The sequence below is a fragment of the Bombina bombina genome, chromosome 8 (assembly GCF_027579735.1).
Source record: "Bombina bombina isolate aBomBom1 chromosome 8, aBomBom1.pri, whole genome shotgun sequence".
Lineage (NCBI taxonomy): Eukaryota > Metazoa > Chordata > Amphibia > Anura > Bombinatoridae > Bombina > Bombina bombina.
Window position 1 is genome coordinate 44838564 of NC_069506.1, and position 14950 is coordinate 44853513.

A 14950-nucleotide genomic window follows, 5' to 3' on the forward strand; every position below is an offset into this window, starting at 1 on the left:
TTGGGAACAGCGAGCAAGAGGTTTACGACTGGTTGCCCCCATTACTCGTAGGGAGATTAAAAAATAGAAGAGAAGTGCTCAAATGGGGACGGATGGTGCTTAATAGCCCACTCTATATGATGTTACCCACCTAGGGTGCAGCATATTTATGAATGTTACCTTGGGCATTTGTGTCATAGGTTTCCCAGCTTCTCCTATACAAACAAGTGTTTCACTCAGCTGTTTGTAACAAAGATAACTAGTGCTGTCAAATTAAAGGTACAGGAAACCTATTTTTTTTTCTTTCGTGACAGACCATACAATTTATAAAACGTTTCCAATTTACTTCTTTGATCACATTTGCTTCCTTCTCGTGTTGTTAATTTTGGAAGAGATATTTAGATAGGTATCCTATACTTGTCAGAAGCGCTTTTTTTTTTTTTAACCATGTAGTGCTTCAATCTAGTTCTCTTGCAAAATTGCTGCCAAATAGTGATACAGACATGTGCACACTCCTGATCTTATCTTCCAGCTTTTCAACAAAGGATACCAAGAAAGTAAAGAGAATTTGATAATGCAAGTAAATTGGAAAACATTTTTTTTTTTTTTTTATTTCATGTTCTATCCGAATCATGAAAGAACAAGTTTTTATTTTATGTCCCTTTTAATTTTGATTGATCCAAGCAAGAAAAACTGTGAACTTGCATCTCTAAGCCTTTAGTTAAAGGGACAGTCAACACTAGAATTTTTGTTGTTAAAAAGATAGATAATCCCTTTATTACCCATTCCCCAGTTTTCCATACCCAACAGTTATAATAATACACGTTTTACCTCTGTAATTACCTTGTATCTAAGCCTCAGCAAACTGCCCCCTTATTTCAGTTCTTTTGACTGACTTGCATTTTAGCCAATCAGTGCTCACTCCTAGCTAACTTCACGTGCGTGAGCTCAATGTTATCTATATGAAACACATGAACTAACGCCCTCTAGTAGTGAAAAACTGTCAAAATGCATTCAGATTGGAGGCGGCCTTCAAGGTCTAAGATATTAGCATATGAACCTCCTAGGTTTAGCTTTCAACTAAGAATTCCAAAGGAACAAAGCAAAATTGGTGATAAAAGTAAATTGGAAAGTTGTTTAAAACTACATTCCCTATTTGAATCATGTAAGGTTTTTTTGGACTTGACTGTCCCTTTAATAAATGCCTATTCAGGCAAATGTATGCACAACAGGAAAATCTCAGGTTGACCGTTGAATTCTGAGGCCTTTAGTTAGGCTAATAAACTCGAAGGGTTTATATCCGTGAAACACGGCAGACTGATCATAGCATTACAAGCAGGTAACCTTACAACATGATCGTGCAAATGAAATGTAACAACAGAAATGAACCAACGTTACACTAATTTCATCACATACAAATGTTTAGAAAATGAAAGGACTAATCTTGGCTATGTGTTTAAAAGATTACATTACACAATACAAGTATAACATAGGAAAGTGTATACTACTATTCTTGGGTATATAAGATTTATCTCATAGTAGTCACTGTTTCTTGTTTACAGTTGTAGCAACACAGAGCAGATAAATATGTTAAAGTGGTCACTGTCTCTTAAAGGGACAGTAAAAGTCAAAATGAAATTTTGCTGTCCCTTTAACTGTGGCTATATCAGCACACATCACATGTTAGAAAATGCATGTTCAGCAGTAAAACTTCGATTTTGCTGTAACTGCACATTTATCGGAGATACTTATAAAATAATATTACATACCATTACCTTTTAATGAGTTGCAATATTTCTTTTTTTTACAGCCGCTTAGACAAAGGCCTTGCCTTGCTGGTCAAGGAAAGAAATACGGACTTGGTTATCATCGAAGGCATGGGCCGAGCCATTCATACCAACTATTATGCCATCTTCCATTGTGAAAGTTTGAAATTGGCTGTAATCAAGAACTCGTGGCTAGCTGAGAGATTGGGCGGCAAATTATTCAGTGTAGTTTTTAAATACGAGACCCCACCAAAATGAAGTTCTCTTCAATCCGTACAAACCCATTCCTAAGCACTAGTTTTATTCATCAATTGTAAAGAATGTATTTTTATTACAGTGGGTGGGAATTTAAAAATAAATCTGTATTTATATTGTGCTTTTGTGCTGCAAAAAAAGGGCAATACGATCAGTATAAATATATAAATAAATTTAAATTATATATACACTATTTCTGTTTATGGCTATTCCTTTTTTTCCTGGCTCTTCAAACGTTTACATAAGTATCCAGAATATCCAACTATGATATATGTAACTTAATAATTATATTTATTTTGATACGTTTTACTAAATTCTTTAGAATTTTCTTTCTTTTGAATTGTTTTGAGACTTTTTTTTTTTTTTACCTATTTCTATGGAATATTTTTATGTTTGATTTGCTGAACAAAATGATCATACAAACATAATCATGAAAGGTGAAGCGAACATCAAAAAAATAAAGGAAAATCTTCAAAATATTATACACATAATAGCAAGAGCCAGTGATGTATTCAAGTCTTTTACTCGAGTCTCTACCTTCAAATAACGAGTCTGGGAGCAAACTTGAACAAAAAAAAGGTGGTGGTGGTGATAGGGTGTGTGTGTAGGGGGGGCTATTGAAATCAAAGCTGGTACGGCAAACATAAATTACTGCTTCCGTTAAGTGACCGGTAGGCAAAAAGCAGTGATGTGGGAGCGTTGTTCAAAGGAAGAAATCTTTTCTGTTCCGTAACATTTCTGGCTGAATGCGTTGTTACTGAACACAGCAAGTCGATGGCTGAAAATATACAAGTCGAGTCAGTGCGTCATTTATTGTGAGTCGTCATTGAAGTGACTTCAGTCAATCGACTCGTCTACATCACTAGCAAGAGCCAGTATAATATTTTTTTTACCTAAAATTAACTAATTTCTATATTGCCCATAACATTATCAGACACAAATGAGTAAACAGGACCCATGAATGCATTTTTTGAAATAAAAGGACCACCACCAAAACAGAGGTTCATGATCTCAGGTTGACAGGCAGTAGGTTCTGGGGTAGTTTAGAGAAGAACGTTTTGTTTTATTTACAGAAATGGTGGTTGATTTCATAGAACTGACATCCAATAGAAAGGATATTACACAAATCATCAGAGCAAATATATTGTACAAAAATAGGGGGCTAGTATTACTAGATGAAAAGTGATATTGACTCATGTCACAAACAATGAGTCAGTTACCTCATAGGCCTGTGTCACCCTTGTTTGTATTTTTTCTAGTTGGAAGTTGTGTTGCTGTAGGTTAGAGACCCAGGGGGAGGAAGAGAGCTTGGCCTATCAATATGGTCACTAACTAACTCTTCCAGTTTGCTCTTAAATGGACATGAAACACAGCTTTTGTCTTTCATGTTTCAGATAAAGCATACAATTTTAAACAAATTTCCAATTTACTTTGGCTATCTAATTTGCTTAGATATCTTGGTATCCTTTGTTGAAAAGCATACCTAGGTAGGCTCAGTAGCGGGGAACTAGTTTCTGAATGGTGGCTGCACATTTATACCTCTTGTGATTGGCTTACCAATGTGTTCTGCTAGCTCACAGTAGTGCATTGCTCTTCTTTCTATAAAGGATACCTAGAGAATGCAGTAAAATTGATAATAGAAGTAAATTGGATAATTGTTTACAAAATATATTCTCTGAATCATGAAATAAACATTTATGGCGGTCCTGGAGAGGCTCAATTCCCTATACATTTTCTGGCCTTGCCCTGACATCACCCTTGGCTTACCCTGACTCCAACTATAGGCTGTTCTGAGTCTGATACCAACTTTCGTGCCACAGAAACATGCAGGGTAATATGTTATTGTAATTGCAGTAATATTATAAGCTTTATGTATTAGGATCATGGGTAAAACCTAGTGAAGAGATAATTTAGCAGAGGACGATTATGATATCCAATGCAAAATTAAAGTATGCAGAGATTTCAAAACTAGTGCCTGAAAAATTTAATCTGGAGTGGTATTTTCCAGATAAGCCCAAGAGGTAGTCATAGCCCTGGCAGAGTGTACCTTAAGTCCCTCCGGATATGGTTCCTGACTTTTCTTTATAAGCCCTTGTGATGGCCTGGACAATCCACTTGAGAAGGATTTTCCAGACAGGCATCACATCTCGTCGAAGCCCTTGAGGACATAGATTTTTTAATGTCTATAGCATGCTTTACATAGATGAAAAGGCAACACACTATATCATCTAAAGTGGTTTGCCATATATTTATTGTCAAGACAGAAAGCCATTAGAATAATGTACTTTAGAAGTGTGAAATTCTGAAATCAGGCACTTTGTGGTGAACCACTTTATCATGATGAAAGGATATGTTGAGATGTTTCACTTGACCATCTAGAAATGCTGAAATGATTGTAACATGAAAAATATTTTTAGAATAAGACCCCACAGACTTCATATAAGGGTTTAAATGGAGCATCCATTGTAGCTTCCAAGTGCGAAAAATTAGACCTGGTAGCTGGCAAGATCTGAGCCAAGGCTCAAAACCCCCCAAATAATATTATATTAGAATAAGTGGTTGTTGAGCCTACTTAATCACAAAAATGGCAGATATTGCTTAAACTTGAACTGAGTGTGTTGGGATGTAGATTCTGAAGATAAACCCAAATACATCATGCTTCTACCAAGTCGAAAAAGTATCCAAGGCCCTATAGTAAATTAATGAGAGAGACCTTTTCCTAGTATGCAGCAATGTTTGTATAACTACTAGAGACAAATTCAGGCATTGAAAGTGTGCGAACTGAAATAGCCACCAATGCCAATTTAGATGCATGTGTGAATGTATGGTCTACAAACCTATATTTCTCCAACATTGGTGTGTCCGGTCCACGGCGTCATCCTTACTTGTGGGAATATCTCTTCCCCAACAGGAAATGGCAAAGAGTCCCAGCAAAGCTGGCCATATAGTCCCTCCTAGGCTCCGCCCACCCCAGTCATTCTCTTTGCCGTTGCACAGGGAACATCTCCACGGAGATGGTTAAGAGTATGTGGTGTTTAGTTGTAGTTTTTTATTCTACTATCAAGAGTTTATTTTAAAATAGTGCTGGTATGTACTATTTACTCTGAAACAGAAAAAGATGAAGAATTCTGTTTGTGAGAGGAAGATGATTTTAGCAGACAGTAACTAAAATCCTTTGCTGTTTCCACATAGGACTGTTGAGATGAAGTAACTTCAGTTGGGGGAAACAGTTAGCAGACTTTTCTGCTTAAGGTATGACTAGCCATATTTCTAACAAGACTGTGTAATGCTGGAAGGCTGTCATTTCCCCTCGTGGGGACCGGTAAGCCATTTTCTTAGTCTCAAGCAGAATAAAGGGCTTAATATGGGCTATAAAACTGGTAGACACTTTTATGGGCAAAATCGATTGCTTTATTTGGGCATTTTATACATGTTTATGCTGGTATTTCACACTTATAAACTTGGGGAACGTTTTTTTATTAACGTCAGGCACTATGTTAGACACCTTTTCCAGTCAGGAAGGGCCTTCCCAGTTGTAGGCTGAGCCTCATTTTCGCGCCATTACTGCGCAGTTGTTTTTGAGAGCAAGACATGCAGATGCATGTGTGAGGACCTGAAAATAGTTGGAAAAGTTCCTAGAAGGCGTCATTTGGTATCGTATTCCCCTCTGGGCTTGGTAGAGTCGCAGCAAAGGCTGTAGCTGGGACTGTAGAGGGGTTAAAACTGTAACAGGCTCCGGTTTCGTTATTTTAAGGGTTAAAGCTCTGAAAATTGGTGTGCAATACTTTTAACGCTTTAAGACACTGTGGTGAAATTTTGGTAAATTTTGAACAATTCCTTCATATTTTTTCACATATTGAGTAATAAAGTGTGCTCTGTTTAAAATTTAAAGAGACAGTAACGGTTTTGTTTTAAAACGGTTTTTGTGTTTTACTGACAAGTTTAAGCCTGTTTAACATGTCTGTGCCTTCAGATAAGCTATGTTCTATATGTATGAAAGTCAATGTGTCTCCCCCTTCTAAATTATGTGATAATTGTGCCAGAGCGTCCAAACAAAGTAAGGACAATACTGTCACAGATAATGAAGTTGCCCAAGATGATTCATCAGATGAAGGGAGTAGACATGGTTCTACATCATCTCCTTCTGTGTCTACACCAGTTTTGCCCACGCAGGAGGCCCCTAGTACTTCTAGCGTGCCAATGCTTATTACCATGCAACAGTTGACGGCTGTAATGGATAACTCCATAGCAAATATTTTATCCAAAATGCCGGCATATCAGAGAAAGCGCGATTGCTCTGTTTTAAACACTGAAGAGCAGGAGGGCGCTGATGATAATTGTTCTGTCATACCCTCACACCAATCTGAAGGGGCCATGAGGGAGGTTTTGTCAGATGGGGAAATTTCAGATTCAGGAAAAATTTCCCAACAGGCTGAACCTGATGTTGTGACATTTAAATTTAAATTAGAACATCTCCGCGCACTGCTTAAGGAGGTGTTATCTACTCTGGATGATTGTGACAACCTGGTCATTCCAGAAAAATTATGCAAGATGGACAAGTTCCTAGAGGTTCCGGTGCACCCCGACTCTTTTCCTATACCCAAGCGGGTGGCGGACATAGTGAATAAGGAATGGGAGAAGCCCGGCATACCTTTTGTTCCCCCTCCTATATTTAAGAAATTATTTCCTATGGTCGACCCCAGAAAGGACTTATGGCAGACAGTCCCTAAGGTCGAGGGGGCAGTTTCTACTCTTAACAAGCGCACTACTATTCCTATCGAGGATAATTGTGCTTTCAAAGATCCTATGGATAAAAAATTGGAGGGTTTGCTTAAAAAGATTTTTGTACAGCAAGGTTACCTTCTTCAACCCATTTCGTGCATTGTTCCTGTCACTACAGCAGCGTGGTTCTGGTTCGAGGAACTAGAAAAGTCGCTCAGTAGAGAGACTCCATATGAGGAGGTTATGGACAGGGTTCACGCACTTAAGTTGGCTAACTCTTATTTTAGATGCCGCTTTGCAAATAGCTAGATTAGCGGCGAAAAATTCAGGGCTTGCAATTGTGGCGCGCAGAGCGCTTTGGCTAAAGTCTTGGTCAGCGGATGTGTCATCCAAGACAAAATTGCTTAATATCCCCTTCAAGGGTAAAACTCTCTTTGGGCCCGAATTGAAAGAGATTATCTCAGACATCACTGGGGGAAAGGGCCACGCCCTCCCACAAGATGGGCCTTTCAAAGCCAAGAATAAGTCTAATTTTCATTCCTTTCGTAATTTCAGGAACGGACCGGGCTCTAATTCTGCATCCTCTAAGCAAATGGGTAATACCTCACAGACCAAACCAGCCTGGAAACCGATGCAAGGCTGGAACAAGGGTAAGCAGGCCAAGAAGCCTGCCGCTGCTAACAAAACAGCATGAAGGAGTAGCCCCCGATCCGGGACCGGATCTAGTGGGGGGCAGACTCTCTCTCTTTGCTCAGGCTTGGGCAAGAGATGTTCAGGATCCCTGGACGCTAGAAATAGTTTCTCAGGGTTATCTTCTGGAATTCAAGGAACTACCCCCAAGGGGAAGGTTCCACATGTCTCACTTATCCTCAAACCAAATAAAGAGACAGGCATTCTTACATTGTGTAGAAGACCTGTTAAAGATGGGAGTGATACACCCAGTTCCAACGGCGGAACAAGGAATGGGATTTTACTCAAATCTGTTTGTAGTTCCCAAAAAAGAGGGAACTTTCAGACCAATCCTGGATTTAAAGATCCTAAACAAATTTCTCAGAGTACCATCGTTCAAGATGGAAACCATTCGAACGATTCTACCCACAATTCAGGAAGGTCAATTTATGACTACCGTGGATCTAAAGGATGCGTATCTACATATCCCTATCCACAAAGAACATCATCAGTTCCTAAGGTTCGTCTTTCTGGACAAACATTACCAGTTTGTGGCCCTCCCATTCGGGTTAGCCACTGCTCCAAGGATTTTCACAAAGGTACTCGGATCCCTTCTAGCGGTTCTAAGACCAAGGGGCATTGCAGTAGTACCGTACTTGGACGACATTCTAGTACAAGCGTCGTCTCTTTCAGAGGCAAAGGCTCACTCAGACATCGTTCTGGCCTTTCTCAGATCTCACGGATGGAAGGTGAACATAGAAAAAAGTTCCCTGTCTCAGTCGACAAGAGTTCCCTTCTTGGGAACAATAATAGATTCCTTAGAAATGAGGATTTTCTTGACAGAAGTCAGAAAGTTAAAACTTCTAAACGCTTGTCGAGTTCTTCATTCTATTCCTCGTCTTTCCGTAGCTCAGTGCATGGAAGTAGTAGGATTGATGGTTGCAGCAATGGACATAGTTCCTTTTGCGCGAATTCATCTAAGACCATTACAACTGTGCATGCTGAAACAGTGGAATGAGGACTATACAGACTTGTCTCCAGTGATTCAAGTAGATCAGAAGACCAGAGACTCACTCCGTTGGTGGCTAACCCAGGATCACCTATCCCAGGGAATGAGCTTCCGCAGTCCAGAGTGGGTCATCGTCACGACCGACGCCAGCCTAGTGGGCTGGGGCGCGGTCTGGGGATCCCTGAAAGCTCAGGGACTGTGGTCTCGGGAAGAGTCTCTTCTCCCGATAAACATTCTGGAACTAAGAGCGATATTCAATGCTCTCAGGGCTTGGCCTCAGCTAGCAAAGGCCAGATTCATAAGATTCCAATCAGACAACATGACGACTGTTGCGTATCTCAATCATTAGGGGGGAACAAGGAGTTCCCTGGCGATGAAAGAAGTGACCAAAATAATACAATGGGCGGAGAATCACTCCTGCCACCTATCTGCGATCCCCATTTCAGGTGTGGAAAACTGGGAAGCGGATTATTTGAGTCATCAGACATTCCATCCGGGGGAGTGGGAACTCCACCCGGAGATCTTTCCCCAGTTGACGCAACTATGGGGCATTCCAGATATGGATCTGATGGCGTCTCGTCAGAACTTCAAGGTTCCTTGCTACGGGTCCAGATCCAGGGATCCCAAGGCGACTCTAGTGGATGCACTAGTAGCGCCTTGGACCTTCAACCTAGCTTATGTGTTTCCACCGTTTCCTCTCATTCCCAGGCTGGTAGCCAGGATCAAACAGGAGAGGGCCTCGGTGATCTTGATAGCTCCTGCGTGGCCACGCAGGACTTGGTATGCAGACCTGGTGAATATGTCATCGGTTCCACCATGGAAGCTACCTTTGAGACAGGACCTTCTTGTTCAGGGTCCATTCGAACATCCAAATCTGGTCTCCCTCCAGCTGACGGCTTGGAGATTGAACGCTTGATTCTATCAAAGCGTGGGTTTTCAGATTCCGTGATAGATACTCTGGTTCAAGCCAGAAAACCGGTAACTAGAAAGATTTACCATAAAATATGGAAAAGATATATCTGCTGGTGTGAATCCAAGGGATTCCCATGGGATAAGATAAAGATTCCTAGGATTCTTTCCTTTCTACAAGAAGGTTTGGATAAAGGATTATCTGCGAGTTCTCTAAAGGGACAGATTTCTGCTTTATCTGTCCTACTACACAAACGACTGGCAGTTGTGCCAGATGTTCAAGCATTTGTTCAGGCTTTGGTTAGGATCAAGCCTGTTTACAGACCTTTGATTCCTCCCTGGAGTTTAAATCTAGTTCTTTCAGTTCTTCAAGGGGTTCCGTTTGAACCTTTACATTCCATAGATATTAAGTTGTTATCTTGGAAAGTTTTGTTTTTGGTTGATATTTCTTCTGCTAGAAGAGTTTCTGAGTTATCTGCTCTACAGTGTACTCCACCCTATCTGGTGTTCCATTCAGATAAGGTTGTTTTGCGTACTAAACCTGGTTTTCTACCAAAGGTTGTTTCCAACAAAAATATTAATCAGGAGATAGTTGTACCTTCTTTGTGTCCGAATCCAGTTTCAAAGAAGGAACGTTTGCTACACAATTTAGATGTAGTCCGTGCTCTAAAATTCTACTTAGAAGCTACAAAAGAGTTCAGACAAACTTCTTCTCTGTTTGTCGTCTATTCTGGTAAAAGGAGAGGTCAAAAAGCAACTTCTACCTCTCTTTCCTTTTGGCTTAAAAGCATCATCCGATTGGCTTATGAGACTGCCGGACGGCAGCCTCCTGAAAGAATCACAGCTCACTCCACTAGGGCTGTAGCTTCCACATGGGCCTTCAAGAACGAGGCTTCTGTTGATCAGATATGTAAGGCAGCAACTTCGTCTTCACTGCACACTTTTGCCAAATTTTACAAATTTGATACTTTTGCTTCTTCGGAGGCTATTTTTGGGAGAAAGGTTTTGCAAGCCGTGGTGCCTTCCGTTTAGGTAACCTGATTTGCTCCCTCCCTTCATCCGTGTCCTAAAGCTTTGGTATTGGTTCCCACAAGTAAGAATGACGCCGTGGACCGGACACACCAATGTTGGAGAAAACAGAATTTATGCTTACCTGATAAATTACTTTCTCCAACGGTGTGTCCGGTCCACGGCCCGCCCTGGTTTTTTAAGGACTATATGGCCAGCTTTGCTGGGACTCTTTGCCATTTCCTGTTGGGGAAGAGATATTCCCACAAGTAACGATGACGCCGTGGACCGGACACACCGTTGGAGAAAGTAATTTATCAGATAAGCATAAATTCTGTTTTTATAGTTTATTAATTTATATGTATTCATTAAACACATATGTGATATCTTGTATAGCTAACAAGATCTGTCGGAAAGATGAGAAAATGAAAATTGCAACTACAACATCAAGAAATTATGTTCTGTGATTCTATTCTTACAGTCTTTATTTTTCATTCTTGCATTTTCATGATTGTAATGTCCTATTATATGGAATATATCTGCAATCACTTCTTTGTTGATGGGATTTAATTGTTTGACATTCCGTCATCTTAAAGGGACACTGAACCCAAATTTTTTCTTTCATGATTCAGATAGAGCATGCAATTTTAAGCAACTTTCTAATTTACTCCTATTTTCAATTTTTCTTCGTTCTCTTGCTATTTTTATTTGAAAAAGAAGGCATCTAAGCTTTTTTTGTTCAGACTCTGGACAGCACTTTTTTATTGGTGGATGAATTTATCCACCAATCAGCAAGTACAACCCAGGTTGTTCACCAAAAATGGGCCGGCATCTAAACTTACATTCTTGCATTTCAAATAAAGATACCAAGAGAATGAAGACAAATTGATAATAGGAGTAAATTAGAAAGTTGCTTAAAATGTCATGCTCTATCTGAATCACGAAATATTTTTTTTTGGGTACAGTGTCCCTTTAATTGGGTTGCACAGGTTTTTACATAATATAGAACCTTGTGTCACCATATTCTTACAGTAAAAGATATTCAGCAAACACAAACCGTGATCTGTACAGTCTGACATTTTAAACCTCATCACTTAATGGTTTTACAGTTTCAGAAAAGTTAAGATTAGAAGTTGATATATGTTGTGGTCACTTTCTTCTTATGGAAATTAATTTCCTGCACTGTTCTTTTTGATTTTAGATGAACACTTCTCCAAAACAGAAAACAAGGTTTTCTAAATAAAGAAAATGTCTTAATAGTCACCTTTTCAGATAATTATGTATTGCTGGTAAATGATCCTTTTGCAGTAAAAACACAGAGGGTTGCATTATGCTCCTAGGCCAACAGTTACCTACTACTGTGTACATTGTACTGTATATTGTCCCACTTACCTGTAGCATATGAGAACTGTTCACATCATTTTTTTTTGTGTCAGGTTTGGAATATTTCATCCTTCTTGTATTATATTGGTAAACCATTAAACCTAAGATGGCCATTCCTATGTCTATATAGGTGGGAGCTGTAGGTCCAGAGACATTAGTGGGGTGATCAGTTACCCCTTATTGAGGATCTAGAGATTTCCTAGCATGGGTAAGGACTGGGGCAAATATGATCTCAGCAAGCTTATGTAGGTGAAAACTGTGTAGCCATGTGAGAAAACATAAAAGCTGGTTTACTCCTCGCAAAAATAGTAGGATATTCTCGGACCTGTACTGTATAGTAAATAAAAACTTATAAAGGGTTTGTGCTATGTTAGCTCCGTTTCTGGACAGAGTGGAATCCATATTGACAGGAAATAACAATAGTGATAATAAGGTAGGAGAACGATAATCAACTATGGAATTCACAAGCAAATGGTAGTGAAAGTACTACATGTTTCGACCTCAACAAGTAGAGGAATCTAGGGATAATTTGGCACAATGTGTCTATAACTACAAGATGATCCCTTAAACCAATCGAGCAAATAACAGTTTAGGCTTGTATTAATAAACCTAGTTTGTTCATAGATAGTGAAAGCTCTAAACAGACATTCAACCAGCAGGGAGAAAGTATTCCTTAGTGGGAGTAGAGATGAGCAAAAAACCCCACATAATTATGATACTCGAACCCCCCCATATTTGAAAACTAGCGACCATACTGTCCCACAGGTATAATAACAGTTAATAAGAAACAGGGACCTTACAGTTTCCATCAGAGCAGTCCCTCAGGAACCAAATAGATCCACAGAGTAGGTCAATTGTAAGGATCATCCCGGCTCAGAAAAGAAAAATGTTCACTCCATTTATCCTATGCCAGATCTGTCAATATGTACGGTTCGGAAAGGATTCACCTGCCACATAGCAGTCCAGCTTTCCAAGATGAGGCATTCCTTTTTCCGCTCCGTGTTTTCGGCATGTTGAAGCTGTAACCTGGGCTTGCAAATCACGCCCGGTATCTTGAGGGAAATAAGACACGCTAATTGTAAAGGTGGGGGAGTTAGCTTAATGGCAGCTGCAATCTCCTGCATTAGGGAGAGTGTGTATAAGTTCTGTCGCTTCAGGGGACCAGCATTGATAGTGCTCAGTTCAGAACGCTGCTCTGTAGGACCGGGGCGCCCCATCCATTGTCCCCAGCCTTCCCGATAGGAGTCTCTCCCAGAATGGTTCAGATCAATACTGTTTTCAAGGGTGCACTCCATACCAGTCTCACCAGTTGCAATGCGTGTCATGTCCAGGGCCTCATCCTCTTGCTCACGACCCCCCGAGATATGCAGCATGCACTGGGGCTTCAAGTCAACACCACAGTCATGGCTGGTCGCCGAATAGGCATTCAGCATGGGCTTATCCATAATCACCTTGGCAAAGGCAGCATTTAGGGTGTCAATTATAGCGGTGCCTGTATTGTCCAGGAGCCGGCACAATGCGGTCAGGAATCTTCCTTAACCAATGCAGGCCTAAAGCAGGCTAGGAGAGGTTCAGCTCTGACAGTGTTGTGCAACAGTTACAGAGTTATATGGCTTCTAGTTGCACAATATACCCATCCAATAGTATCCGTACCGGTACTGTTGTAGATCTGTGGTGAAAAGGTAGTAGTCTACACTACTCATTACCCCAGTCTCCTTGGGGGGGGGGGGGGGATTTGCGGCAGCCCCGGCTTCCACTAACCGCCAGTCACCGTGTGTAACCAACAGCCGCTTGGCCTAACTGAAGAGCATAGGTGGGATAAGTGAATCTGAGCGTTACTTCCAAACTTTTCAGTTCCTTCGCAGCTGTAGTGGCTTAGAGATAGACTATTGCTATTTTTGCAGCTTTCCATATGGTATTAATACTATAATTAGAGAGAAAACCCAAAATAAAGCCAGGAGCTCCTCTGAAACATGTCCTACCGCTTCAGCTGTAGGCTCCGCCCCCCACATATTTTTGTTTAACAACCTTGAATAATTGGCTCCTTGGAAAGGGTGGGTATGTGGCTTAAAGGACAGTCTACACCATCATTTTTATAGTTTTAAAAGATAGATAAGCCCTTTATTACCCTTTTCCTAGTTTTGCACAACAAACGCAGTTATATAAATACACTTTTTACCTCTGTGATTACCTTGTATCGAATCCTCTGCAAACTGCCCCCTTATTTCAGTTCTTTTGACAGACATCCATTTTAGCCAATCAGAGCTGGCTCACCTGAACTCCACATGCATGAGCACAGTGTTATCTATATGACACACATGAACTAACACCCTCTAGTGGTGAAAAACTGTCAAAATGACCTGAGAGAAGAGGTGGCCTTCAAGGGCTTAAAAATCATCATATGAACCTCCTAGGTTTAGCTTTCAACTAAGAATACCAAGCGAACAAAGCAAAATTGGTGATAAAAGTAAATTGGAAAATTGTTTAAAATTACATTCTCGATCTGAATCATGAAAGTTTATTTTTGACTAGACTGTCCCTTTAAGGGTTTGTTGAATTTTCATACTATTAAAGTCCATTGTATAGAGCATCAATGTTATACCATCACTAACTGTCTATCAAAAACAAACAAAAAAACTCTCCATCAATGTTCTCACTAAGGTGCAGTTAATTAACCCCTTAGAACAAACATCCTCAAACTTGGCCTTCGAGAGGTTTTGGAAGTACATTTCCCATGATGCTCAGCCAGCTTATCAGCTAGCTGATCATCATGGGAAATGTAGTTCCATAACCTCTGGAGGGCTTCGTTTGAGGATGTCTGCCTTAGAACAATGATTATCAATCAGGAGCAGTAAAACTTAAAACCACCTGTACAGGTGATAAAATAACATAGTAACAAGACTGCACCAATCAGCACACAGCAGCCTAATAAACTGTAATGAACAAGACTGCACCAATCAGCACACAGTAGCCTAATAAACTGTAATGAACAAGACTACACCAATCGGCACACAGCAGCATAATAAACTGTAATGAACAAGACTGCACCAATCGGCACACAGCAGCCTAATAAACTGTAATGAACAAGGCTGCACCAATCAGCACACAGCAGCCTAATAAACTGTAATGAACAAGACTACACCAATCAGCACACAGCAGCATAATAAACTGTAATGAACAAGACTGCACCAATCAGCACACAGCAGCATAATAAACTGTAATGAACAAGACTACACCAATCAGCACACAG

At 40.3% G+C, this 14950-nt stretch overlaps 1 protein-coding gene across 1 annotated transcript in view; it reads left to right on the plus strand.

Moving 5' to 3' along the window:
- The window catches only part of PANK4 (pantothenate kinase 4 (inactive)), a 178875-nt gene extending 176682 nt beyond the window's left edge, over positions 1-2193 (plus strand). Inside the window, exon 19 of the mRNA XM_053690347.1 lies at positions 1790-2193. Coding sequence (XP_053546322.1) covers positions 1790-2003 — 214 coding nt within the window. The 3' untranslated portion in view covers positions 2004-2193. The remainder of the gene's footprint in view (positions 1-1789) is intronic.
- Positions 2194-14950: the final 12757 nt, after the last annotated feature.